The 27,996-nt window shown below is 40.0% G+C and overlaps 1 protein-coding gene across 2 annotated transcripts in view; it reads right to left on the bottom strand.

The window, feature by feature from the left end:
- Positions 1-18,910, bottom strand: part of RELN (reelin) — a 383,519-nt gene extending 364,609 nt beyond the window's left edge. The window contains exon 1 of one of the 2 annotated variants that reach the window (XM_078394334.1): positions 18,367-18,910. In XM_078394334.1, coding sequence (XP_078250460.1) covers positions 18,367-18,649 — 283 coding nt within the window. In that variant the 5' untranslated portion in view covers positions 18,650-18,910. The remainder of the gene's footprint in view (positions 1-18,366) is intronic. The other variant, XM_078394333.1, reaches the window with a different exon arrangement.
- Positions 18,911-27,996: the final 9,086 nt, after the last annotated feature.

Consider the following 27,996-nt stretch of genomic DNA (forward strand, 5'->3'; position numbering starts at 1 on the left):
AGAATGATTCCATTCGGGATCATTAGCTAGTTTAAACTACCTTAAAACTATGTCACCAGAGATCAGTAATTTCTGCATGCATTACTTGAAAGTAAGGAAAGATGGTAACTTATGATTCATCATTAGGAGTTGTGAATCATGATGTATTTTGCGAAATTATTGTTCTGACTTTTAATGTTCTGTATTCTGAGACTATGAAGCATTTAGAAATCTGTCTTTCATGATGAACACTTTGTATAAACAGTTCACGGGGTTCCAGACATGTCAATATATGTTTATTGTTTAAATAATCCAAGCTTTCAATGGCAATATCCTGCACTATCTTTTGATGGCAATTTTACCTTTCCTGATGAAGATGGTCCATGATATTGCCATCAAAAGCTTGGACTATTTAAACAAAAAACCTGTGAGCTGTTTATACACTATGAAGTAACTTTTCCACATTCTTTTTCTATTTCCATAGAAAAGTTTTTCAGAAATGTAGTAGTGTGAAGATTTAAGTGGGGAAGATAACCATCGAGAATATTTGTCTGAGAACCAGGGGAGTTTGACTTGGCTTGTTGCAAACAATGCCTAGTAAATTTGTGCTGGCACATACACGTCTCAGGTATGTGAGCTGAACCACATCAGGGGACACCTGCAACTCTTCTCCCCACCCCCACCCCAGCATCCAGCCAACACATCCATAAACTCCTCCTGTGGCTCTTTCTTGGCTGTACATATAAGAATCCTACCCCATCTGAGGGATTTATGAGACAGCTCAGTAGGGGTTTCAGCAGCTTCTTCCCAACCCTCAGGCAAAGTTTCATTTCACTGCAGGAGCCATTCCCATAGAGGCAACATTTTCCTTAGCTCTCAGATGCACTCCTCTCCTCCCACTCCGGGATATGGGACTCCTCTGGGCTGCAAATCATTAATGAATCAGCAGAGGTGGGACTAGAAAGGAAGGAATGGGGATGTGTGACCTGGAATGCGACTTGCATCATGACCAGCATGAATAGTGAATTCCCAAATCAATCTGCAGTTCTTGTGTGGGCACTGTTTGCAATATCAGACATAATACAAGCGGTGGATCAAATCAGAGCAAAGCCGAATTGTTCTGATTCAGCTCTCCAATACAGCCACATCCTAAGATGCAGTAAAAGGAAGAACACTGCAGTTCCACCATTTGTACAGTATTTCTTTTTCTTCAGGAAGGATAGCTGAGGCATATAGAGTTGTGTTTTCTAAAGTTATAAATATATTCAGAAACAAAAATATATAACCCAACTATTAGACAAAGCAAGGCATCTGCCCACGTAGAAGTTGATGTAGAGTGTGACAACACACAGGGGGAAGAACTATGTATGCTATCAAAGCTGAAGTTTAATCTAACGGATATTTCATTTGGCTTCTCTACATGGAAAAAGCCCAGGGGCACCATCTGGGCTTTTTCTTCTGGAGGCAAACGTCTTGGGCTAATCTTGGGATTTTTCTTTGTAAAACAGTCTCTTCTGTTTTCCGCAGTGCAACCATAGAGGTCTTGAGGGCTGCTCATGAAAGCCATCGTTTCCTACTATACAGTACTTCTTTTCCCCTCAGGATATTCTGGGGAGGTTGGGAAAAGGCAGATGCCAGAATCATCTGCCAAAGCTCCTTATTATAGGAGCTTAATCTTTAAAGGTAATAGGACAAGGAGAGAAACACTGATGAAACATGTTGAATCCTATTGCCAATCTATGCTGAGAGTAATGAGCTGGAATTACCAGGTTTGGTTCAGCACTTTAAAAAAAAGATGAAAACCACATTAGTTGGGACTTTTTTGTAACTTGGGTATATTAAAATGTATCTTTCAAATGTTACCATATATGTCAGGATTCAGTTGGCAAATGATCAGAGAGTATGTTTATTCAAAACACAACAATCTTAGCAATTGACAGCACATTCCGAAAACAATGTCATTACATTCAAATGTTTTGGGAAAGTTGATTCAGGTTGGCAACTGTGAAAAATTAAACAAAAACTAGCTCTCCCTAAATTATTTTTTTAAATTTTCAATCATTATTTAAAGCAGGAGTCTGCATATATTAAAGAAGAAGAATAAATCCAAAGCAAGGCAAAGCAGACACCATTTTATTTCAATTTCACCTAATGCGAAATGAAAAGTAAGAAATATTTGTAAAATGGTGATAAATGAAAAGGAAAGCATTCCACTAAGGACGGATAGAACAAACACCAACGGAGAGATATGAAACAACAACAACAACAACCGGGCTATGCTTATTGGCAACAAAATCACCCAATACAACGTGAGATTTATGAAGAAGCCAGAGCTCAGAATTTTTAATTTTAAAAGGACCTCTGTACAAAACTCATTGCTTCTCAGTAGTCAGGCTGTCATTATTGTTACTGTTGCTCCAATTGTGCAAATAAATCATCACATTGCTTTGGCTTTCTAAAAGAGGCACAGAAATACAGGAAAATGCTCTATGGTCCTTTCTTTTGATCAATTATGACATTGCACCTGGAAAATATTTACAAAAAGTATGAAAAATAAAAGCAAATAATACTTTCCTGTCAGTACTCTTAAGAGAACCACATAAAAACTGAAAAATGCCTATCAAAGGCCTCTAAGATGCCCTTTAAAACTAACTTTGGAAGGTAACTTATGTGTTTCCCCTTCACCTGAAAAGTAATTTTTTAGAGTTAACCACTATTTATATTACTTGTTACTCAAAAACATCTAGTTAACTATAATTACATTACTTGCAACTAGTTATTTCTGAGTTTTGTCACAAGCTAAGTAAATGGAGGTGTATGGCATCAGATTATGATGGCCCTCTAGATTATCAAAGATACAACTTTTTGAAGGAATGTTGTTTGGCACATTAAAAACCCTAATTCAATGACTCACCATATCATAATACAGCACAAGCCGTACATAATTAATTAAGTCATGGAGATTGTTTGTGGATAGCTTGGTTATTAGTGATGGCAAAATAGCTTAACTCAAAATCAGAGCAAATATTGAGAAATTGAGGCCACAGAACAAAAAGAAAAATGTACAAAGTATATTGGCTAGGGAAGAGATATCGAATGACTGGCAGCACTTTTTAAAACAAGAGTGAGAACTCTCAAAGTGGTAGCCATGTTTGTTTGTGCAGGCATTTCAGATAAGAAGCAAAACAAATAAATAAACAAACAAAAAAGACACCTTAAAGACTCGTTGCTATATTTTTTTTAATGTGAGCCTTCATGGATCAAGTACACTTCATCAAAAGTAAGAGCAAGACTACATGCTAATCATTTATAACTGGCCACAACAGAAAGAAACACAAATTGCAAATTGCGCGAGTCAACATGGTATTTCACAACTGGAACTGACTTAAGACCCCCATTTGATATTCAGTTCTTTTCCTTTGAAGCACTGTTCTGTAAAAAGCAACAATGTTTCATATGTAAAGGGACCCAAGACTACAGATAACAACAGAAACAATATAATTGTTGTTGCATTAGACATTTGGTACTTTACCTTTGAAGCTTGTTCTGTAAAAGTGGCAATTATTTATTGAGAAGGAACCTGGGCTATGGAAAACAGCAGGTAACAAAAATTATTGTAGTGTTGAGAGTAGCATTCTAATACACACCCCCGGAAGTAAAATCTGAACTCCTCTCAGTTATCTCTGCAATCCCCATTGCGGGATTTGCTTTAAATGAGGAAACTTGGCTTGCACATCTGGCCACAAGTCTTAGAACTTATTGTGCATGTTTTTCTGCACCACCACCCAGCTATGTAATACTCAATCTGGTGAGGACTCATGAGGAATCAAGACTAATCTTATGTTTGTGATTTTTTAGTGAACTAATAAAAGTATTAACTTGTCTTTGGCTTATGTTCAAAGAACACACAGCTTTTCCCCCTTGTTCGTTTAAATATTAAAGTTACCACATTCCTATGTTTGCCAGACATATATAACTAATACTGGTGGTACTATGACTCATAGGCATTGGTCAAAATCCAGTAGTAAGTTTCAACTAGAATAGACCCACCAAACTGATGGAATTTACAGAGGACTCAACTCATCAAATGACCATTTTTTTACAGAAAATAATTTAATCCAAATCCCCTTCAATTCATTGATTTTAAATATTATCACAGTTTATTTAACTTATATACAGAATAAATCACGTGAAAGGCCGGACTGGAGGAATCCCAAACCGAAATCAAGATTGCCGGAAGAAATATCAACCACCTCAGATACGCAGATGATACCACTCTGATGGCAGAAAGTGAGAAGGAATTAAAGAACCTTGTAATGAGGGTGAAAGAGGAGAGTGCAAAAATGGTCTGAAGCTCAACATCAAAAAACCTAAGATCATGGCCACTGGTCCCATCACCTCCTGGCAAATAGAAGGGGAAGATATGGAGGCAGTGACAGATTTTACTTTCCTGGGCTCCATGATCACTGCAGATGGTGACAACAGCCACAAAATTAAAAGACGCCTGCTTCTTGGGAGGAAAGCGATGACAAACCTCGATAGCATCTTAAAAAGCAGAAACATCACCTTGCCAACAAAAGTCCGCATAGTCAAAGCTATGGTTTTTCCTTTAATGATGTATGGACGTGAGAGCTGCACCATAAAGAAAGCTGACCGCCGAAGAATTGATGCCTTTGAATTGTGGTGCTGGAGGAGGCTCTTGAGAGTCCCCTGGACGGCAAGGAGAACAAACCTATCAATTCTAAAGGAAATCAAGCCTGAGTGCTCACTGGAAGGACAGATCCTAAAGCTGAGGCTCCAATACTTTGTCCATCTCATGAGAAGAGAAGACTCCCTGGAAAAGACCCTGATGTTAGGAAAGTGTGAAGGAAAGAGGATCAGGGGACGACAGAAGATGAGATGGTTGGACAGTGTCACTGAAGCTACCGACATGAATTTGACTCAACTCTGGGAGGCAGTGGAAGACAGGAGGGCCTGGCATGCTCTGGTCTGGTCTGTGAGATCATGAAGAGTCGGGCACGACTAGACCACTAAACAACAACAACACAGAGGACTCAACTCATCAAATAATCACTTTCTGACAGAAAATAATTTAATCCAAATCCCCTTCAATTCATTGATTTTAAACATTACCACACAAACCCTGCTGGTGTTTGAACAGGGGCTGCATATATCGTTGCAGCTAACTGTGGCTTGTTAATCAGCTGCAGGTTTGTGTGCCAGAGGTATGACTGCTTGGGTGACCAAGCACATGATCAACATGTGCCTGGTACCTTGTTAATTGGCTAGAGCAATTTACACAATTCCCTCACAAACACCAGTAGGATGTGGCCTAAGTAAATGAAGTTTTTTTTCTTTTCAATTAATGCAGTTTGTATCATTTATTTAGAATATTTATTTAGAATATTTACATCCTGTTCTATATCAAGGCAGGTCACAATAAGGGTTTTTAAAAAATTTAAACATATATATATGGATTCCTCTTGGTCCACACATAGAAAGATTGCCAAAATCTTATTATATTACATCTTCCAGTTGAACTTTAAAAATTAGTTGAATTATTACTGCTTTATTCCTGTATATTTTACAAAATAAACATTTCATCTCCTAACACAATGCACATAATGTTCTCACAATAAAGAACTTCTAAGTCAATTGATTTAGACAGGACTGATAACACGCCTAGCTCTATTGCTAGAATGAGCAGGTCTTAAAGTGCATACCTCTGGCTAGATTGTTCTTATCAGTTCTACCCTTAGATGGCCAAATATAAGAGTTCAGCTTTATTGGAATAGTTATCCTAGGAAGAGACTGAATAGGTAGAATTTCGTGTTGCAGCTCAGGTCCAAAGAGCCTAGATGCTCCAGTTTAGGTATGGGCAAATGCTTATCCAAAGCATGCACACATGTACTTATATTTTTATTACAATGGCTGTTATGAGGATAATAGAAGATACACATGTTCTACAGGCAGATAAAAGTAAGGAGATGCATTCTGTAACTCCTCAGTTTTGTTGCTTCTCTGTGAATTGAAGCTGTCTGTGAGGAGGATAACTTCCTGTGACTAATCACTATGACTGTCCAACATTTACACGCACAAGGGGCAGAGCTGTGGTAGTAGCACAGCAAATCTTAGGTCAATGGGGGATTCTAAATCTTAATTTGAAAAAATATGAGAGTTACTGAGTGTGGTTAAAAAAACATAACAGGGTTAGCAGATATAAATAAATTTCAGAGACTCTTCTAGTTACAAGCAAATGGTATTAAAACAAAGTTGCCAGGTTTGTAAAAGACATGATCAAACTAAAGTCTAGGTTAACCTGATCTTACCATAAAACAAGAGCAATGCCAATTACATAACCTATTCAATCACACTAAGGAGTAAGTTCATAAGATCTGCTTGAAGATTACAAATGATACCTTTTTTCTTCCCTATCACATCTACTAATGGGGAAACACAATTCCGGGCTGTTTTCTATTTCTAGAACTAAAGCTGCAAAAAAGAGTAAAACTTGCACCTGTTTGTTGGATCAAATGAAGAACACTCATGTTTCAGTTTTATATCTATTAAATGTGATGAAGGGCATGGTAGTGGGGAATGTACTGTCAAAATATTTAAAATATAGACTCCTTTGCTATACCCTTTGTTTTTTGAGGCAGTAAAAACAATGAAGACAAAAATATACAGTTGCATACATTCAAATACTTCAGTAAGAGACTAATAATAAGAGATGTTTCCAGCAGGTAGCTATATTAGTCTGTTGTAACAAAAACTGAAACACTGCAACACATTAAAGATAGATATGTTTTGTTGAGAATTATGAGCCCAGATGTAGGAATGATGGACCAATACAGCTCCCCAAGGCTATTTTGCAGACCAAAATTCCTCAGCAGAGGAAAATAAATTCACCAGTTTTTTAGTTTAACACCCTCCCCACCAAGATGTGATAATTATGTCTCTAAGAGGTGCAGTTCTCTTTTTAAGAGTGCCACAAAATGTGCAGGGGTAAGGCAGCCCCAGGGAGTCCTTGGTCCGGGAACATGACCTTGAAGCCCCTCCCCAAAGCTTGCTTACCCTGTCCTAATTCTAAAGCAACTTAATAAAGATTACATTACATAGGGGAGTGGTGTCACCAAGAGTTTAAAGGCCAGAGTCATTCCATTTTCAGACTCCCAGAAGCTTGGCAAGCCGAACCCATCCATGTACTTCAAAATCAGAAATTACTGGAAAGTCACTTTTGGTGAAAAGGATGATTACAGGCCTAAAATAGGTTTCGGAGAAGGAACTATCTTTTAAACTAGGTGTCACCCAGTGGAAGCATTTGTGGGCATCTTCCACATGGGAATAGATTGAACTGAGACCTTGTTAAGCAGAATGTGGCCTGCAGATGACACAATTCACAGTCCTTTGTTAGCTGAGAAATGACTATTATTTATTATTTATTTATTCCATGTATTTATATACTACTCAGCTTAGTGTGAGGCACTACTCTAGGCACTTTACAGTAAAGAAATAACCCATCAACCCAACATAAACCCAACACTGATAACCAAAAAAGGAGTAATTAAAAATCTAAATTATGGTGGAATCAGGGAACACAAGTATATGTATCATGGCTATCATTCCTTCTGTTTCCAGGGTTCAAACTATGAATGCTGCTCCTTTTGTAATCACATTGCACCATAATGCACAAGAGAATGTGTAAGCACTGGAAGTTAAGCCAAAATATCATCTAAGGAAGGGAACATCTCTCTCCAAAGTTCACAGAACTATAACATGTCTTGAGAAACACACCTTAAGGGAGGAAATAGTTCTTTTAAAAAGTCCAGGGAGAACTAAGCATTTGTACTGACTATACAACTGTGATGTGTTGTTTATGAGAAAAAAACAGAAAACTATGGACAAAAAAGAAGAATGGAATGGAATGGAATTCTGAACAGCATTGGTTTTTTTGCAGGTCACTCTGGTATTACTTTATCCTAAAAAAAATATGCATAGAGTTTTTTATTGTAACACCCTAATAGAGTCATATCTAGAAATCATGGCACTTGGAACAAACTGCACCATCGCCCACCTATCTGGCCCTGAGACGTGGGCAAGTCCCCACTAACAAAAAGGAACAGCATCGTATGGTCCCCTCCCCAAAAAATAAAAAGAAAGGTCAATTGGGCTGGGAGACATTGCTACTTATTTTCCTGTCACTCGTCAATAGATTAAGCTTCAGATTCTCTGTAACCCATCTTAGTTACTGCACTGCACCATAGTACATATGGGAAAAGACCAAAACTAAATTAACCAAATGTGAGATTAGACTATATATGGCTATAACAGTGCCATAAATAGTCTAATCTCACATTTGGTTAATTTAGAATGCTTTGCTTTAAAATGTTCTAGTCTTCCTAACATTCCTCAGACTGGCCTATTAGCCAAGTAAGTGTTCTGAAGGACTATTTAATTAAATCAATATCACAAACTGTTATGTTGTTGTGCTCCCTTGGTATCTGGTGTTGTGAGTAAAAATAAGATAAAAAGCACAGCAAAATCTAAAACATACTGAACATGTACTTTGAACAAGCAGGAAATGTTTACAGGAAGATAGGAAGTGTGTAAAAAATGACTTCAGTTTTTATTAAGTGCTATTGAAATTCTCATAGCAGCCTCCGGATCACTAAGCCGTGGAGTACATGACACCACTGGAGGTGAGACAATGTTCTCTTTCCTGGTTACACAACTAACAGAGTCCAGTGGCACATCTATCTTGACCCTAGAGCCAGACATAATAAAAGAGGTGAAAGCTAAGAGTACTTTGCATTTAAACCTTTGTGTGTTATCAAATTTTAATCAACTGTGGCTTAATACATACCCTGTTTCCCCAAAAAGAAGACCTAACCTGAAAATAAGCCCTAGTATGATTTTTCAGGATGCTCATAATATAAGACCTCCCCAAAAATACGTCCTAGTTAAAGGAAACCCGCCCTCCATCATTGTGCAGCATTGTGCAGCAACCAGAAGAAGATGACATGACTGTAAAATAAAACATCCAGCTTCTTACAGGTTTCCTCCTTTGTGACTACTCACAAGAAAAAACGGCCTTAGCAGCCAAGTTTCTTGCAAAGGTTCTTTTCTCCCAGGTCTCTAAAAATTAACCACACTATCCCAAGTATCCCCTGTCGTGTTTCTTGTTACATTTTTAGCCATGTAACTATTATGCCTATCTCTATTTATTATTTCATTAACTTTTTTATTCATGTGCTTTAATTTTCCTATGCCAATAAAGGTTACTGAAATGAATGAATAAAACATCCCCTGAAAATAAGCCCTAATGGGTTTTTTGGAGCAAAAATTATTATAAGACCCTGTCTTACTTTCAGGGAAACACGGTAGTTTCACCCATAGCAATTTTAAATTGGTTTAAAAACCAACAACAGCATGGACATAACAAACAATGTTATGTGCAAATCTTACAACTTCTTACTCTTCTTCAAGTGTATGGATTGCCTCCTTCAAAAGGCAGCAAAATGTCACATGGATTTGTTAAGTAAATAGTAAACACACCTGTGTCAGTGCACCATTTTCAAAATGTAACGTGTTAAACAATCGTAAATCACAGAAGTTGAATGCCTTTCTGGTTGAAAAACCAAAGGTTGAGAGTTCGACTCCACATTGTGTCTCCCAGGAGAAAAGTCAGACTGTGTGGCCTTGGGCAAACGGCACAGCCCCAGGGCAGCCCCCTGAAGAAGGGAATGGAAAACCACATCTGAGTACTCCATGTCTAGAAAACCCTGAAAAGGGTCACCACGACTCAGAATCAACCAGATGGCATTAAATTATGATTATTATATCTGAATTTCTGTTGAAGTATTGTATAATTAATGTTTAACTATTATTCATGGAGAGGAAATGTGGAGAAGCATGATAGCTGTGCCTTACTTCGTTGTGATTCTTTATTGCTTGTCTTATCTTAAGAGTGAACTTCTGCAATGTGAAAGCCTTTCATATCCATGGAGGTTTGCCATATGATAGACATCACAACATTCTAGATAGTACGGAGAGCTCCCCCACCCCCCAGTAAAAAGGCTCCTTGCTGCAGAAGTTTCCCCTCAACATGAAAATAGGAATGGATCAGGGCAGAGCTAGTATGTTGGTCCTCATACTTCTCATCCTATATTTAATTAGATTTAAATCTAGAGAACCAGATTTCATCTAGATTTCAAATTTAAGCAAACAGCCCTGTTTGAACAGGTCCTAATCTCAGAATATTAGGAGACAAAACTGTATAGCTTTCAGAGTTCAAGGGCATCCACATGAAATTAAAATCCATCTCAGACCAGAGTTTACAGGTCAATTTCATACTAAAAGAAAATATAATTTAAGTTAGGTGGGAAGAATAGAGGCTGGCATATATTTTATTGCAATGGGGATCAGCTGTGAATTCTTTTTTACCATTGCTAGAAATAATTTGGTTTATATTTTGTCCGAAACTGCATTACTTAAAATTGTAGCACTAATCTGGCCACAACGTTATTTTTGTTTTCGCTTCCTTGCCATGAATACAAACCGCACATGCTCCAGATCCTTCTTTCTTCCTAGGCCATGGGTTCCCAACCTGAATGTCTAGACTCCCATGGAGATCACAAAGCGTTTTCTGGACAGTTGCCATGGTTATTTTTATTTGCAATTATTTTTATATTTGTTATATCAAATATGGTATACATGATGCTGTTTTATTTCAATCCTCTTGCCCCCAGATAGACAATTTAAAGTTGAACCAGAACAGCAGACAACTTAAAGAGTTGGTTGTTGTGGGTTTTTCGGGCTCTTTGGCCGTGGAAAAACCCACAACAACCCGAAAAACCCACAACACCCATTAGATCCCAGCTGTGAAAGCCTTCAACTTAAGAGTTCTTAGTTATTTTTAAACCCCCTTGGGCAGATTTTCCTTTTATGCTTGTGCATCACTCCTATCCCCTCCAAAAAAAAGCCACTCTTGCTCATTTCTCTCTGCTCCTCCACATCCGCCTTTGGAGGACTTGCATCAGCCCTTTGGACCGGAGAGTTAGCCCAGCTCAAAGAAGCTGAATGAGGGAAGAATCTGATACATGCCAGGAACACTGACACCCAAGATCACAGCAGAGATGCCTTTCGCACCACATGAGGCTATGGCTCTTCTGGGTGTGGCAGCAGAGTGAAAGGAGAGGGAACTTGGGCGTGGAGATGCCTCTAGGTCCTGCCTGAATCATGAAGGAGGACAAAAAGGTGAGAACCAGGGAGGGGTGGGGCACAGGTCAGGGCCCATGGGAGAGGTGTTTATCCGGGCTTGAAGGGAGAGGGGCTCTTCACTGAGGGGGCGTTTTGGGTGGGAGGCGACATGAGTGGACCGTTGTTTCCACACACCCCAAAAAAGTAAATTAAACGCAAAGTGTATTTAATATTTTTCCTTCTCAAGTTTGGCAGAAGCAGATTTACAGCCCCTCCATAATTCTGTATTATTATATTAATATTAATATATTAGGGTGGAATTAAATTCTAAAAAAATATTTTAACGTGTTTTCTTTACTCAATTTAAAATGCCTTTTTATGCAAATGTGACAGGGTTACTTGGTTATATAAAAGGAGATTGCAATTTGAAAAAGGTTGAGAAATACTGTTTTAGGCATATTTTATCTAAACCACATGATTCAAGAAAAGTACCCTATTTTACCTAAAATAAGACCTAACCTGAAAATAAGCCCTAGTATGATTTTTCAGGATGCTTGTAATATAAGCCCTACCCCAAAAATAAGCCCCAGTTAAGTGAAACCCCACCCTCCATCATTGTGCTTTAACCAGAAGATAACATGACGGTATGAATAAATAGATTGTTGTACATGAAAAAAAAAAAACATCTCCTGAAAATAATCCCTAAAGTGTCTTTTGCAGCAAAAATTAATATAAGACCTTGTCTTATTTTCAGGGAAACACAGTATTAGTCTTTTGTCGTCCTAGCATAGACCTAGGTATGATGTTAGATGGAAGAGGAACAGGTAATTAACACTGGTATTTGGCACCAAAATAACTTTGCCCCAATTTTGCTACTTACCAGCTATCTGAGGTTAGCAATCTAAACTTACGTGAAGTTTTAAGAGTGGCTGTTTTATCCTGGGTCCCTTTAGAGACTCGCCATCTACTCTGTTTTGGACTAGGCTAATTCTCTTCTGAATTACTCCAGAGCAAGTCAAACAGAACTTCCATATAACAGAGTCAATTCATTAACTGAAAGTTACCTAAATATAAGCATAGTAAGGCACTGAGAAATTAAAAGAAAATACACTATATCTTAAGCACTGCTCTAAATGAAATCAGCATAGTACATTCATACCTCTTGTGGAAAAGAACAAACTTCCACATGAATAAGTTTTACCCGTCACTTCATAACACATTCATCGACTTATACCAGAGCTTTGGAAAGTTACAGTTACAAGGCTCACAACGTGGTTGATTGCTGTTATATGGGAGCTTTTGCAGAAGTATTATCTGTGTTCATATATCTCACCTTTCCTTTGGGATGCTGAAGTCTCTTGGTCCCACTTTCATTGTTATTTACATAAATCTGACCTGCATTTTTCCCCACAGAGTTTTCTGCATAGAAACGTGTATGTATTTGTATACATTTCATCCAATCCACTCTCCCCTCCGATTCAACATTCTTGTATATATTTTCTTCAAAATTATGCATTTTAGCCATTCACATTTTAAAATATGTGCATTGTTTTGTGTTCATTCTGTTTCTCAGATACGGTCCATAAGGCGTGTCTTCTTGTGGGGTTCATTTCTTTTCCAGAGTTTTAGGAGGTGCAAAAACACTGCTTCTACCAAGATTGCAAAAACCAACAAAATTATCCTCCATTCCTTTCATTCCTTCAGGGACTTCAAAATAGCATGCATGGTTTCATCTTTCCCTTTTCATGCTCACAATGACCTTGTGAGATAGATTTTACTGAAAAAAGAGTGACTGGCTGGAGGTCAGTAAATGAGTTTCATGGCTGAGTGGGGCTTTGAATTTTATGCTACCCAGACTGAATCTAACCACTGCAACATGTTGGCTCAAGCAGATGTTTGTAACACTGCAGATAACCAGGACTGGCCCAGCAAAGTGAAACAGCTGCCTCAGAGAGAAGAGGCTGAGGGAAGGGAAGGAGTAACAAGATATTGGAGAACAATACAGTATGGCCCCGTGCTTCCTTAAATAACATATCACTGTCCAGTATAAATCGAAAAAGGAACTTTTTCAAGCTCTGCCAACAACTGATTAATTCAGGAATGAATACATGAAACATCCTAAGACAGTAGATATGAACAATACAATCAGCTTTTATTGTCTAACTTTACAGGAGACTATTATATTCCAAACAGTAGGCTCACCAATGAAAAAGTGGACAAGTTTCCTGTACCTTTAGTGGTTACTTGGTAGAGGATATTTTAGCAAGCACAGCTCTTAATGCAACTACTTCCTGAAATGTTTTCATATGTAAAAATGCTAGAGGTACAGGAACTCTGTCCTCCTTTTCATCTGTAACCTTGCCAAACAGTGACTCAAAATTTGAAGTTTTTGGAGTTGTAGCAATGTTAGTCTTGATGAAATCTGAAGAAACAAACAAACAAACAAAAAATACACACTGGATTATATTGAATCAGATTGCCAGAACTGCAGAGAGAGCTCTCTCTTATTTCTGCTAGCCAAGACCTCTTGTTTCCAGTGTTCAGGACCAAATAAAGAGCATGAACTTTACAAGTGAACTATATTCCCTTCCTGAAAAATGAGTATGCAGAATCTTCTTCAAGCTATAGGTAATGATCCTTTCTGTCTGTGGAAAAAACCTGCTCATTCAGGCACCTTCATTCCTGACTGACCTTATCTCTAAAATATAAAAGTCATAGTCATAAGAGACAATCTAGAAGTAACCTGAATAATTCATACCTAAAAGTTTTGTCAGCTCCATTCTGATCACTATGGAAAAGAGTTTAAGCCACAGAGTGTGTAATTCAACTGACTTTCTCAGCTTTTTCTATATGCAGCTCTAGTTTTTAGCTTTCAGATCCCTTTGCACTCAATCTATCATTTTTCTTAGTATTTGCATGTATGGTATAAGTCCCATTTGAAGCCATTTATTGTACTTTGTATCACATCTAAATGTTTTTAATGTACAAGAGAAATCAGAACAACAACAAAAAAAACCTCAGACACAGCAAGTTTTACAGTCATATTGGGGATCCAATTTTAAAAGAAATTGATTTAAGTCTCCATTGTGAAAACTACTTAAAGTTGTTTCATCATGGATATTAGAAATTTAACTCACTCTAAGTTTACTACCTGGGCAATAAGTAGCCAATCCATGTATATACAGTATTTAAACAACAGAATCTATTTAAGAAGATTCCTTTCCATTTCATTAAAAATAGAGTAGTAAATAGCTACTATTCCCACATGATCTATTTAAACCTACCTGGTCATAATTTTAAAAAGCAAAGCTATTTTAAAAATACATGTTATTCATTGTACTTAGTTGGACAAAAACACATTCGGTTGAGGAAAACCTTACTTATATATTTGACAGTAGCATAAGATAACTCGTTTCACTCTTGTTATCAAAAACAAATCTTTACAGTGTTTCCATACATAAGATAATTCAGACACAAACAATGTCTTTTAAACATAATTTCTGTGGTTGGGTTGACAGATGATTCTGTGGTATTTTGTTCTGGATTTGAAGAATACCACATATCAGTGATTAGAAAAAGTAACTGCCCTGTCAAAGTCTACAGTGGTCATAAACAAATAGGATAATAATAGGGACTACATTTTCAAAATCTCTTGGCTGTTTAAAGTGTGAAGAATGTTAGTACGGCTGCTGCTTTAAAATAGTCATCTTGTGAGCAGTACCAAGGTTGCATCTATAGAAGGTTGCATCTCATAGCCTTTGAGATCAAGCAGCTGAGACCACCCAGTTACTAGTCTCCAAATTCACACTTTATATTTGTTTATATAAAAAAGAATACTCACAAGCATTAACTGTTGAACTGCTGCACATTCAGGAGTTCCTGTCACCTTCACTACCCTATCTCTTAGCCTGCAAAAGGGTAAGCTGGTGTACAAAATGGGCCCCAGTGAACTCAGAGAAACGTCTGACCAAGTATGTTTAGAATCAAACAATTAGGTTGTTTCTACTTTATCAAATGCATGACATGCACTGAGAAGGCAGCAGCTATATAGACACAGAGATTGGTGACACACTAGAGATACCCCTCAAAATGCTATAAATGTAATTAACATTAAAATTAAAAAGAAAAAAACTTTTTACATAATTTTAATGGCAGACATGAATTGTGTGTGTGTGTGTGTGTGTGTGTGTGTGTGTGTGTGTATAAAACATATTTGAACCTCAAGTCATGAATATTCACATTGCAAGGGTATGTAAAAGAGCAGGTAGTTGGTCAACATCCAAGAGACGGCGCTTGTTTAAGATATCCTGCTCCCTGGGGTGAGAGATAAAACTGTTCCTCCTTCCATTCCACATTCAGAAGTTAACCAGGCTGGTGGTTCAATCTTACTTCAACACAGTCTCTTCTACCAGACTTGAATACAATAGGCTACATGAGAAGAGCACCAGGCAACAGGTGTGGTACATACAGCCAGGGCCTGAGATACTTTACAATGAATTCCTGCCCATCCACATCTGCAGCCTAAATGATAGACTAATGGCATCACAACAGGTCCTCCCTTAAGTTACCTCTGCTCACTCAAGCAGAGCATCCTCTTGAAGCATCCCTGCTGAATTTTTTTTTTACAGTTCCAAATGGTAGACAAATTACTGTGAAAAGTAAATTCAAAGTAGAACAAGCTTGGAAGAAGCTTGTGCCCGAGGAATGGAAAAAAAAAAGGGATGAGAAGAAAAAACAAAAGACTGTCGGACACGAAAAAGCAGCATTCCCAATCAAAGAAAATAAAAGGAAACCCTTCTTAAGATGAGAAATTCCCTTCAGCCTAATAACTAGAGCCCTTCCATTTAGGCATGAAGAGAAAAGCATTAAGGACAATGCAGGGTCTTCCAATAAAACTTGATTGGTTCACTGAACCCAGTGCTGAGTGCCTGACCTAACAGTCTCACTTTCAGCATTTATCCTCAAAATGATTCTCCTCCTTGAGGTCACACCCAGTGACAAAGCTCAATCACTTCTGGGGTCAAGCTTGTGTCACAATCATATTGGCTGATCATTCTTATGGAAGTTAATGGGTGACCTTCAAATGGCACCACTCAACTCTTCCAGTGTGCATTCACCAAGTAAAGAGACTACTATCTATCCTGGGGGGCTGTAGGTTTACTCCAAAGGCCACTGAAGAGAGTAGAAAGTCTCTTCTTCCGAATCCTTTGGGGCTTTGGATTAGCTCTTCCATGATTCTCCGGAAACAGAATTTACTTTAAAAAGTGGCTGGTACATATCCCGAGAGAAAGGGAACAACAAAGCCAGAGCATTCCACACACCAGAGCAACACAGGTTTTAACACACAGTTTGAGACAACAGAAGATAAAATTCACTCTAGGCTATTACTATTCAAGCTACTGATGGAATGGGATCAAAATAGAAAGAAGCCCCCAAGGATTCATTTGTCTCTGTAATCTGCATCATAAATGACACACAAATTATACTGGTAATCATTTATTTCCCTTTTAGATCACAGTTAAAACAAACAGCAAAGCTTAAAAGAACCTACAGGCAAGAGCAGACAACAGCTTTTATCAGATCAGGTCCACCACAACTAATTGTTCTTGAAGTCCTAATTAAACCAATAAAATAAGTCTACATTAAATATCTGTCAAAGGAAAGTAGCCAGCAGCACCTGTCTGCATCTCCACCCTTGTATTAATTAGAGTTTTATTCTATTTTGTTTTGAACACTCAAACAACACATAATGAAATACATGTTACCACAAGCAGTAATTTAGCAATGTTTAAAATCATTCCAGGTTTATAGTCTACAAGCAGACCAACAGACTTATCCCATCCATGTTTGCTCAGAGGTAACTTCTAATGCATTCAGTAAGACTTCCTCTGAAGTAAACAAGTGTAGGACTTGGTAATAAGTTGCATGGGGATCTGTGGCACTTAAATGTGAATACAGGTAAATGCTGCATAGATCCCAAATCTAATAACCCCACATTTTCACTCTCAAACCCCTCATCCTTGGCTATCATGCATGGAGGGATACAACCTGCACACCATGCAATACTACAATTAGTGGGGAATTATTAGTTAATATTTCATTTACAACATTTTGTGCTGAACCCTTTTTCTACATTGTGTCTAGGCCACTCTTCCTAATTTCATCCTCCTAACAGGTTCCTTTCCCCAGCCTAGGTTAAGAAATAATGGGTAGCCCAAGGTCTCTCCCAACAAACCTTCACAGTTGAGTAAGAATTTGAACCCAGAATAACATTTGGAAATGTATGATACTGTTTTCCAGAAATGTTATATTTGCAGAAATGAGTCAACCAAAAAAACAATGTGTATCAGGTTTTACACTTCATGTTTTTAAAAGACTCTAATGAACAAAGAAATCACCATCCCAAGCATGTATGCAAACACAAAACCCTATCTCCTTAGTCCGCGGTGTCAACTTTTCCTAGCACTACCTCTCCGTTGTCTATCAGTGCACCCAAGCTGGAGATGGCTAGCCTTTCAACTTTGCAAGGCACAAAAAAATTATTTTATCATTATTTGCAGTTTAGGAAACAGGTGTTGCGATTTCATTTAAGGAAGGGGACTTTACAATAATTCTGAAGCTGATGGGGGGAATAAAAGGAGTAAGCACAAAAAATAGTGGGAAATACTGTACTGGCTTTGTCGTGAGGCTGATGGGATGAGTGGGGGTCCGTATTTAGAAGAAGGGATTAAACCAACCGGCTGTCAAAAAACCAACCAACCAACCGGCGGACAGTTCTGATGGCACCATATAAATGAAATACTCGTTTTCCATTCCAGTCTCACAACCAGCGGGGCTAGTAAAGCGGGATATAAATGTTTTAAATAAAATCAGAAGATGAAACCATCAACAACCGCACACCCTCCCCAAGACTTCTGAACTGATGACAAACGCCCCAACCCCTTAAGGCTGTGCAAGAGGGTCTCCCGCCGTTGGTTTCTAAGGGAGCGAAGGGCCGGGTTCACTGCGCGCCCAGCAAAGCGACCGGCTCTTTCAAACGAGTCCTCCTGTGGCACGCGGGGCAGTTCAACTCCCACCCATTTCGCCGCTCAGTTCCCTTTTGCCTCCCATTCTCTTACCAAGCACGTGGGGAAGACAGAACACCCAAGTCCTCAACAAAGAAATCACCCACCCTTGGCCGGACCTTACCGTGATATTCTTGTCCCGGCACGTAGAAGGTTGGGTTCCCAGCAATGTGGAGGGAGATGAGCACCTCTCCTTGCTCCCCATCCCCTTCCAACTCCCCGTGGTGAGTGCAGAGGAAGAAGAAGGGCGAGAACCGCGGGTAATACCCCACGGACGCCGTGGCCACCTGGGACATGGAGAGCGCGACCCCCAGGAGCAGCGCCAGCGAGGGGGAGCAAGTCCGGCGTCTTGGACACAAACTCCGGGATGGGGAAGGCGCGGACGGCGGGCTCCGCTTCAGCTCCATGCTCTGCTGCTGCTGCTGCTCGCTGCTCCTGTCGCCGCCAGCTCCTCACGGTCATTCAGAGGGGGACGCGGGATGGGGCAGGGAAGAAGAGGAGAGACCCGGCTGGCTAAGTTTGAGAGGAACGCCGGCGGTTCGCGAAGTTTGGCAGGTTCAGCCGCCGCCGCCGTTTCTGCTGCCCGCTCTCCCCGAGTCGCGCTCCCAGCCCTGCCCGGTGAAGTGAGAGAAGCGAGCGCTCCCTCTTTCTCTCTCTCTCTCTCTCTCCTCAGCAGCCGCCTCCCTCCCCGCTCTCTCTCTCTCTCTCTCTCCACACCTTCTTAAAGCCCCGCGCCGGTAGCTTGGACTGAAAGGGAGGCGGCGGCAGCAGCAGCTCTCTTTTCCCGCCCAACGCGCCCTCCTGAGGGCAACTTGTGCGGGGAACCAGGCGAGGCGAGGCGAGGAGGGCGCGCGCCGTCCGCCCACCCGCGCGCCCCGCAGTTGCTCCGTCGTCTGCCACTCTCGGGAGGGAGTCCAACGGAGGAGCAGACACGGAGGCGTTGGGGCGGCGGGAGAAAGGGGGGGGGAAAGATGAGGTAGAAAAACGCTATGGCTGGAAATAATTTATCCCCCTTGGTGGCTGGGTAGGACGGAATAGATGGGGGGAGGAGAGGGAGGAAAGACTCCTCTCCCTGCTTCTTTTTCTTTCTTTCTTTCTTTCTTTCCCTCTCCCTTGTTGTTGCAAATAAAGAAAAGACAGTCAGGGAAAACTGCTAAGGAGATTTAAGCGGAGCCGGTTGGCTGTTGCTTTGTCTGGATTGGTTGCGCGCTTCCTCTCCCTCTCTGCACCCCTCCTTTCATCCTCTGCCTTCTTTTTCCCCCTTCCTTTCTCTTTATTAGCTCCTCGAATAAACTATATATGTACACGATCTAAGGGCTCGAGCGGAGAAGGGCGCTCTTGTTCTGTCAGACCTCAAATGAGTCCCCATTGCACAGCACCTTCAGCTGCACCTGCTGGAAGATGAAATGGCATTTTAATTATGCCGCTATCATCATGACGATCGCTATGAGTACTATTGCCTTTATTATTAACCCAAAAGTTACGAGCAAATGCTGCAGCGCCCTTCCTGGGTTTTGTCCGTGTAACCCTGTTTGTCCACCTCAACTCTTGACTTTTTTTTAAAAAAAAGCAATGCTTGCCGGCCGCCCCCTATTCCTAATATTTACATCGCCTCCTCCCCATCTTCAGACTCTGGGCGACACAACCTCTTGGAGTAGATAAGGTCGTCGTTCCTGTTAAACCTTCCGAAACATCGGAGGGCAGGTTGATAGTATTGATGGAACAGGACAAGCTCAGAATAAACATTTATAACAGGCCACCTTCTTATTCTAGGGTATGTGCCTAGATTTATTTTTGTCTGCGTTTTCTTTTTATTTTCTTTCTTTTTTTTTTTCAATCACGTCATCCCTGACCTGAGTAATTAAAAAGAAAGAGAGCCATATCCTTGGGGAAAGAAAGAAAATGCATGAGTGACCAAAGGAGAAAAGGAACAGCCAAACTCAGAGCTTATTGGACTAGAAGAATAACCCACAACAAAAGCATTCATTTTGAAAATTTAGGATGCGCTGGTAGCAGGACCCCAGCATCAGGAAACAGAAGCCAGCTTCCCAGGTTTTAGTGTAGCTTTGCTGGTCCCCAACCAGCATCCTGGCGATACCAGTCTGAGCATTCAGAACATGATGTCATTGGAAAGGGGAGCATACCTGCCAGCATTTTCTGGAGTGCAAAAACGGATTAGGTTTCACTGCCAAAGAGAAAGATTCCCCTCACTACCCCTCCTTTCACACACACCCTTCCTTGTCTCAAAGAAGCAAGGACAAGGTGATCCCTTGGAATACATCTCCCAGCTGGCCTACGCCTTTTCCTGAGCTCACACACAAGCAGCCTGCCTCTCTGGCCCGTCTCCCATGCATCTGATGTGCATTCGACGCACCAGGCCCATGGGAGGTCATCGCCATCTGTCTCACCTGGATGCATTGCCAAATGGGTACAGAAACCCAAGCTCACCTGCTAACAACTTTGCTGAGAACAGTTCTCTGTTTTCCCCAGCTGTGTTGATTGAGCGGATTTTTTTAAAATAAAAGCACTATTATTTTTGACAGAACTGGATGAGAATGTGAAAATGCACTCCAACACAGGCATTTCTCACACAGTGAAGGTAAATGGGGCATCCTGCAGGGAAGTTAGAGCTCATGGGTCCATTCCAACAGGCTAATGCCTTGGAAACAGCACCTTTTGAAAGCTGCAGATGAGAAGCCGGCTGGCTGTGTTTTTACCATTATTTTTAATACCCCTCTTTATTTTCTTTACTTTTTTTTTTTTGAAAAATGGCCATTCCATGAATCTCAGTGCTCATAAACATGACAAGCTAATAATAGTATTCTTCACTGCCAAACACAGTGCAGGCAAATGGCCTTTTGTATAGTTTGGCCAGCGCAAGCCATTCTGCTTGAGTACATTTCCTCAGGCTCCTAACACTGCCCCCTCCACAACCCTGGGCTAATATTGCAGGAGTGGACACCGAATTAGGCAAAGTAACAAATATTCCTTCCTTTCCATGCCAATGCTGAAGCTAGTGTGCTCAGTTTGTAATATATTTTGGGAAGAATCCATGAGATAGTTAGGAAGAGGAGTCTCAGTAAACATACCTAATGCATTATACACTTAAATGAACATGACACTTAGGGAGGAGGGAATTTCTGGAACACCACCTGCTAACATAGCAGCAAAGAGAAATGGGCCCAGCTGCTTCTGTTCGGATTTGAGCAATCTAGCCAATGTTTTCTAACAAACAACTCTACAAAAAGCCAAAGGAAGGGCTACCACAACAATTCTAATTTCTACTGAAATCAACAGAACTACATCCAGTAGTTTATCTGGTCCATGGGGTCACAAAAAGTCGGACACAACTAAACAACAACAAGAAGTTCACCTTTACCTTCATTTTTCTCTTTTCTTCCATTTGATAATAGAATTTGCCCCACACCTCCGCACATTTCTACCCCACATCTTTCCCTTTTCATCTTATCTACTTTGTTTGCAAAGCAGATTCTCCCTCCAGCCACAGCTCCACAAGGGTTTGAATTTGCAAGCTCTACCAGTTTGAGCTTCCATGAAAAGGAAGCCCAATCTAATCCAAACCTGGGATGAATATTTGAGAGGTGATGCCAAACCTAACACATTCAGGAAACCCTACATAGGAACCTCAGATTTCAGCCAAATCCATCAATGTCTTCTGTTTATATTTTTACAAGGTTCACTCCCTGATTTTTCATATATGCCTAATCTCCTGTTAGATCACTAAATTGCTAAATAACATACTAAGGAAACATGTTTACTTGCTTCCTTTCTACTTCTACGACACATTGGTTTTAACTACATGTAGACTAAAAGTATACAGGGTTTTTTTTTCATTTCCATTTGTTATTTTACTTTGCACTGATGTCAAAAGAAGATTTTTTAAAAAAAAATCAAAAGAATAAAAAGGGTCCACTTGACCATATTTAGTCAATAAAATTTAGGAGTTAACCCTGGAAACATTAAGTATTTCATGCATATTATTTAAAGAGACTTGCTTTGTCATTTAGTACAGTCACTAATTACCAAGTTAAACATCCCTGTTCTGTTTATTTTATCTGAAATAGCTGAAAATGGTATTTTATATATGTTATCTTGTTGTGTTTTAATCTATGTAAGCCGCCCCAAGTAGACGTTGTCTAGAGGGGCGGGGTAAAAATTGAATAAATAAATAAATAAATAGAAAAGATATATATGAATATTTTGGATAGGTAGACATGTAAATAGGTAGATAGACACACAGACCTGCAAAGAATCTAGATGCAGGCAACATTTATTTAAAATAGTTTTAGACTCATTTTAAAATAATATTTACAGTCAATTTTATGGTACTTTGTTTCTGAGGCGTCATGGACAGAAAAACAACAGATAATTTTAATTAATGAATAAATGCCTAAACATAATATTTTTGAAGGTTTTTCCCCTCAAATGTACTACATCCTCACACAATTTGCTGCCTGTCATCAACTGATTACACACTGCTACATCTCACTCAATAATAATGTCAGCACCTTTCCTTTTACTAAGTCTCTATTTTCTAAAATGGCAAAAAGGACAAATTATCTGTTAATCAACTATATTATACTTCATAAAAAGCTGACAAAATCAAGACCTTTGAAAACTTTTTTTTAAAAGTTTGGAAATGATAATTAACACTATATGGGCAGAGGTTGTAAGGTAATGTTGGCTTTCTCAACAGCTTAGATGTGATTTATACGAACAACCTGCTCACTCATGAGACTATTGATAACAGACAAGAGCATGATACCAGGTATATGCCTGATAATTAACTCAAGAAATAAACTTTGATTTTGTGTAAGAGCAAATGTACAGAATTTTTATGGTCACTAGCTTATCCTTTAAGTTTAGAAGTGTGCACCACAATCCAATATGGAATTAGACATGTTAAGTCTTTCTTAGTTCACTGGTAAGTTAAATATAGCTAACTGAAATAGACTGTAGCAAAGAATAAAAAAGCCCTCCAGATGTTTTGACCTACTTTGTCATCCCCCCTGGCACTGACCATTGGACCTTGCTGGCTCAGACTGATGGGATTTGGAGTCTAAAACATCTGGAGAACACCAGATTGAGGAAGAATGACTTAGATTATATGATAATGCACAAGGAACAGCTGCCATTAAGTGGATGCAACCTAGAATTGCCTTATCTGGCAGGTAGTTTTATATGGTAACATTTTACAAAACATAATTATAATAGTCACAATTGTTCAATTGTTATTGAACAATACAAGTAGCGGAAAGAGACCTGACAGTGTCCCAAGGGAACCTTTTGTTAAGATATGCCTTCTGTACCTTTAAAAGCTGCATGACAGACACAGGATGATAAATATAGATCCCCCATCATCATTGCTTTGCCCATTTTGATAAAGTTACACTAGTTGTGGTTCTGAAAGCCAAGTAGCATTCAAAAGCAAGCAAACTGCTTTTAAGGGGAATGGATGCAAAATTCATTCATCTGTGTTAGGATGCTGCACTAGATCCCAGAGCATAATTCTGCCACTCATCAATTAGGAATGGGCTCATCATATCATTATATCAAACCTTTACAAAAGTAGCCTTTCAAGTTCTGAGATGGTGGCAATCTTATGAAGCAACAGGTCTACTGCTATTGTAGTCCTTGCCTTTTGGTCTGCATGCATTAATAGTGGTATATAGTTCCTTCTGTGAGGGTCAATAGTTGCCTGACTGCATTTGGCCTTCGAGCTACTCTGTATACACATGTAATTTTTTGAGGAAGCTTGTAGGAATAAAAGAGGAGAACACCAGTGCCAGAGGACTACGGGTGTGTGTGTGTGACGGTTTCAGCCCCGCTGGGCCCCCGCAGGGGTGCAGGAGGGCTGAGAAGGATCCGGGAGGGCAAGAGGGGGTGGCTGTTTTGGCCCCGGTCATCCCACACAGGGGGTGCAGGAAGGCTGGGAAGGGTCCGGGAGGGTCAAAACCACCACCCCCTTTCCCTCCTGGACCCTTCCCAGCCTTCCTGCACCCCCTGCGCGGGCCCAGCAGGGCCGAAACCGTCATCCCCCCCGTAGCCCTCTGGGAGCCTACCTGGCTTTCCTCCGCCGCCTTTTCCTAACTGTTGGGGCGAAAGAGCTATAAAGAAGCAGCTTCTTTCGCCACCTACAGTTAGAAATTTGAATTTTCCATCCTTTCTCCCTGCCTTTTTTCTGTTCGTAGGTCAGAGCTCCGGGTGCAAGTCAGAGCAAAAATTTTGCAGCCAGAGCTGTCCGTATGTCAAATTGTTCGCAGGTCAGGGCGTTCGTAAGTCAAGGCACCACTGTATGTGGCTGCAGAGCCAGAGATTGGGAGTCCAATTCCCCACTGTACCTCCTATGAGAAAATCCAGCCTGTACAACCTTGGACATTCCCAGAAGAAGGGAATGGTAAACCATTTCTAAGTATTCCGTGCCTGAAAAACCCTGAAAAGAGTCACCATAAATCAGAACTGACTTGACAGCAGATGGTTATAAATAATGGTATCACTCACCTTTGTCCTGGATCCTCTCTTGACTGGTTGCAGTTTATGAAAAATGCTTTCAGAAGCCCTATTTGTGTGCTCCTAGTTCCATGCACAAGGAGGAAAAGTGATGCAACTTTATGCTGGTAATCTTGATATATGAAATCTGTGCTATACATGTCACATTGCCAAACGACTGTTTTCAGATAGGGAAGATCTTGTCTCTCTGCTAATGTGGGAAGTAAGATTCCACTGCCAGTCTGGGCAGCTTCTGTACAGGGAATCAGGGAGGGGCATGTTCCGTCTTATATCTGTCCTACGTAGGATGGTAATCTTCCAAGACTTAAAACATTCTGTTTGGCTCCATTCTGTCATGGTTGGGAAAGCAGATTGCATTGGAGGCATGTTGCTGCTTATTTATTTTCTTATTCATTTATTTTTACTACATCTGAACTTCTGAACTTCCTTTAAGTTAACATTTTTGTTACTCATTAACTTTAACGAACTAACAGTATAAAAGAGAATATTCAAATATCCACTGCTCCTTGCACCTTTGACAAGAAACTGAAATCTGGCTAATTTTCCCAATGTGACAGATACTGCTGATTTTACAAAACCTACCACCACATGACCTTTCTGGATAATAAAGTGTCGACCATTTAGCGATGTTCAAAATTTTGACAAAAAAGAGACCATGTTTATAGCATCACTCGTATTACACCAGTAGCAAGTGTCCATAGCAAGGTTTACCTAAAATGTTACATTTTTAGATGTACATCTGTGATTATTTAAGTATTCGTCTTAATTAAAACATAACATGTGAGCATGACAATACTTATCTGAAAATACATGCATTTTACAAGTACACCACTGAAGTGGCCAAGTCTGCATCTATGACAGAACCAAGTTAGTCACTGTAGAGTGGTAGTGTGACAGCCACCAATGTAAATGCAGAGAGCTTTGGACATATTCATGGAGGATAAGGCTATCAGTGACAGCTAGTCATGACATATCCAGACAGCATTGCCTCTGGTATCAGGGGCAGTATGCCTATCAATATAATTTATTGAGGAACATGATCAGGAGGGTCCTGACTGTGACCATCTCACCAGCATCGGATGGCAGAACTAGATATATGCTGCTTAAGTTTTTTTAAATACTCTTAAATTACAATTTGTTAAATGTTTCCAATAGTGGAAAGAAAGAATTCTGAGCTAGCAAAGTTCCATGGATTGGTAACATCAACCTAGCCAGTTCTCAGTTAAACATTAATGAGAAAACACATTTCCAGTGGCTTAAGATTCTTACATCATTGGGCTATGTGGAAAGCCTGTCTACCTTCAATTATGTTTTGAAAGACTGTGGCTGAAATCTAATAACAACCTGATGATGTCATCAGCTTTGGGCACATTTTGTTACTAAAATGTTTCCTGTCCATCACTACTCCAGGTTCCTAGGGTTCCTTAAGACCCCTGTGGTCCTGAGGAAGTCTTTTGGGGGCAGCAGGAAGCAGGGGGCACACAGATGTCTGAAATCTGTTATTGCTCCTACTGCCACAGCCAGGAGTAAAACTATTCAGACATTTTAAATTGCCATTTCTACTGTTCTAACAAGCCACTTTTGAAAAAGTTCTCTTTGGGTTTCATGATATTGGATAATTACTGGCCAGTCTCTAATATTCCATTCTTGGGCAAGGTCATGGCTTCTCAGCTCCATAGGTCTCTGTATAACATAGATTATCTAGCCTGCTCATGGGATGGAGACTGCTTTGTTCACCTTGGTGAATGACCTATGCTAGGATCTGGGCAGGGGAGTGTGTCTCTGTTGGTTCTCCTGGACCTCTCAAAACCATCAACCATGGTATCCTTCTGAGCTGTCTCTCTGGGATGGGTTGGAGGCACTGTTTTACGATGGCTCTAGTCCTTCCTGGAGGGCTCAGAAGGTGGTGCTGGGGGACTCCTGTTCAACACATTGGCCATTGGCCTGTGGCGTCCCTCAGGGTTCTGTTTTGTCCACCATGCTGTTTTAACATCTAGATGAAACCAATGGGAGAAATTGTCTGAGGTTTTGGGGTTTGGTGTCACCACTATGTGGCTGACACCCAACTCTCCATTGCATCTAAATCTGAGGAAGCTGTTTTGATTCTAGATGTGTCTGGTGACAGTAATGGACTGAATGAGGGTGAATAAACTGAAAGTTAATCCAGATAAGACAGAGGTGCTCATGGTCAGTTGAAAGGCAGATCAAGGAATACGAATCCAGCTTTTGCTGGATGGGGTTACATGCCCTCTGAAAACACAGCTGAGCAGCTTGAATGTACTCATGAAGAAATCCCTGAACCTGGATGCCCAAGTCTTAGTGGTGCCCAGGAGTACATTTGCACATTTAAAACTAGTCCACCAGCTGCACCAAATCCTGAATATGTCTGATATGGCCACAGTGACACATATGTTAGTTACATCCCAGCTGGATTATTATTATATGCTATATGTAGTGCTGCCTTTGGAAAGTGTTCAGAAACTTCATTGGGTCTGAACTGCTGCAAACAGATTGTTGACTGGGATCACATAATCTTCCTGTTACAGCAGCTCCACTGGCTGCTGACCCGTTTCTGGGCACAAGTCAAGGTGCTGGTTTTAACCTATAACAGTTTGGGTCCAACTAACTCAAAGACCACATCTCTCTTTATCAGTCTACCTGGGTGTTAAGATCATCAAGGGAGACCTTCCTCATTGGTGCCTTTGGTGCGGTCAAGGGAGAGGGCCCTCTCTGTCACTGCTTTCAGACTCTGGAACTCCCTCCCTTGGAAGGCCAGGTTGGCCCCATCTTTGCTGTCCTTCTGCAAGCAGGTGAAGACCTTTATATTCAGGCAGGCTATCCCTTAGTGACTGTCTAAGAGGGTTTTTTAATGAGATGGTTTGTATTTTTTTATTCTTTTGAATGTAAGTAATGCTTTTAACTAATAATTTAAAACCATTACTTTAAAAATATTAGTTAAAATTTTATTATATTTTATTAAAAATTTAATATTCAGATAATTTATTGTATTTAGCTCTCAATATCATATTTTAATGATGTAAGGGGTATAGACAGACAGACAGACAGACAGATAGATAGATAAAGTGACTAGAAGTAATTGGTTTCTTTTGTGTTTTTCAAATTATACTATACATGAAGTCTAATCATAGAAAGTACTTAAACCAGTATGTAGAAGCTGTAATAACCTCGTAATGAATGAATGAATCTTTTGTAACTGCATATA

The sequence above is a fragment of the Pogona vitticeps genome, chromosome 5, assembly GCF_051106095.1.
Source record: "Pogona vitticeps strain Pit_001003342236 chromosome 5, PviZW2.1, whole genome shotgun sequence".
In the NCBI taxonomy this organism is placed as follows: Eukaryota; Metazoa; Chordata; class Lepidosauria; order Squamata; family Agamidae; genus Pogona; species Pogona vitticeps.